The sequence below is a fragment of the Trachymyrmex septentrionalis genome, unplaced genomic scaffold (genome assembly GCF_001594115.1).
Source record: "Trachymyrmex septentrionalis isolate Tsep2-gDNA-1 unplaced genomic scaffold, Tsep1.0 scaffold31, whole genome shotgun sequence".
In the NCBI taxonomy this organism is placed as follows: Eukaryota; Metazoa; Arthropoda; class Insecta; order Hymenoptera; family Formicidae; genus Trachymyrmex; species Trachymyrmex septentrionalis.
Genome location: NW_017305474.1, coordinates 2463 through 3807, shown reverse-complemented (window position 1 = coordinate 3807; position 1345 = coordinate 2463). Strand labels below are relative to the sequence as shown.

General features: G+C 27.8%; 1 protein-coding gene across 1 annotated transcript in view; it reads right to left on the bottom strand.

Annotated features, from left to right (window-relative positions):
* Nucleotides 1-531: 531 nt before the first annotated feature.
* LOC108749625 (odorant receptor 4-like) overlaps nt 532-1345 on the bottom strand; it is a 2261-nt gene continuing 1447 nt past the window's right edge. Inside the window, exons 3-5 of the mRNA XM_018488440.1 lie at nt 1183-1293; nt 907-1062; nt 532-585 (exon numbers count right to left, since the gene is read on the bottom strand). Of these exons, the coding sequence (XP_018343942.1) occupies nt 532-585; nt 907-1062; nt 1183-1293 (321 nt within the window). The remainder of the gene's footprint in view (nt 586-906; nt 1063-1182; nt 1294-1345) is intronic.

Below are 1345 nucleotides of genomic sequence, written 5' to 3'. Positions count from 1 at the left end.
GATACTGATAGAACTACGGGCAATAATCCTACCACTTGGTTTCTCAACAAAGTAGTGGTTACGCCAGCGCCTGCGCGGACATGCGAGGAGAGAGAACAAATTTGTACGCCATCCAGCTGAGACAGAATATAATCGATACTTATAGCTACTAGTTGCACGAAATCACATGAATTGCACGAGACGTCTAAATACAATTCATGGGACAGCTTAGTCAACAAAGGTAATCAAATTCGCAGTTATTTTTGTTTAACGAGTAGTATTCTTAATGTAAAATTACATTAGGCAAAAGTGTGACGTCCTTTGGTACTTTACACTTTAGCTGTTATGTCTTGTTTGTTACACATATGAAAATGTAATATTGTAATTAATAAGATAAAACATAAAATGGGATATATTGCATAACGACATTATTGAGAAATAAAAGATATACTTATTAATACCATAGAATCAGCTATATCACTACATTGATTATTCATTATAATTTGATTATTTGTTATCTGGAGCTTTTATGTCATATACACCTAGATTTTGTTATGTCGCTACTGTTCTGAGTATATTTAAATATGCAAATGATGTTTTCATGACCTGAAACAATTATAGTTGATAGATCTATCTTAATGATCTTTGCTCATTTTTTATGTAATAATTTTTAGATCTTTCTAGGCGCATGTATTAGAATATTAAAAAATTATAAGCAATATAAATATCCAATATAATAAACATTAAAACATAAGTAGTTAAAAGTTTATATATAAAATTACATGTATTATATAATATATTTAAAAGTACATACACAAAAGTAGTAAGATTGAAAAAAAAATTTTATGGAAGTTTACAAAGACAAATCTGCATCAAAATTTCATTTATTAAAAAATGTTAATATTGTACATTTTTAGATAAACTTACATCTCCAAAAGTTGCAATAGATAGTTGAATCATTTTTCCGGCAGTTATTTTAATAACGGCATTTGATCTTGAAATTATTAGAATTAGGTCGATTGCAATTTTATGATGTAATCGATACCACTCTGTCATGTATGCCATTTCTCCTATTTTTTGACACTATATAAACTCTAATTTGTGATCTATGTTTTTACGTCATAATTTTATTTTAGACTATTATAATAAAAGAGAAAAAAATTTATATACAGATATGTATATACATATATACGATGCAACTACCTGGTCTGTGAGGATTTCAGCAATATAACAAAATATAAAAATGTTGCATGACATGGCTATGAATATAGTAAAGTACGTAAGCAAATTTTTAGTATCGTGCAATTTCCATTCCTATAAATACATATAATTATCCTATAAATAAATACACGCACACACACACACA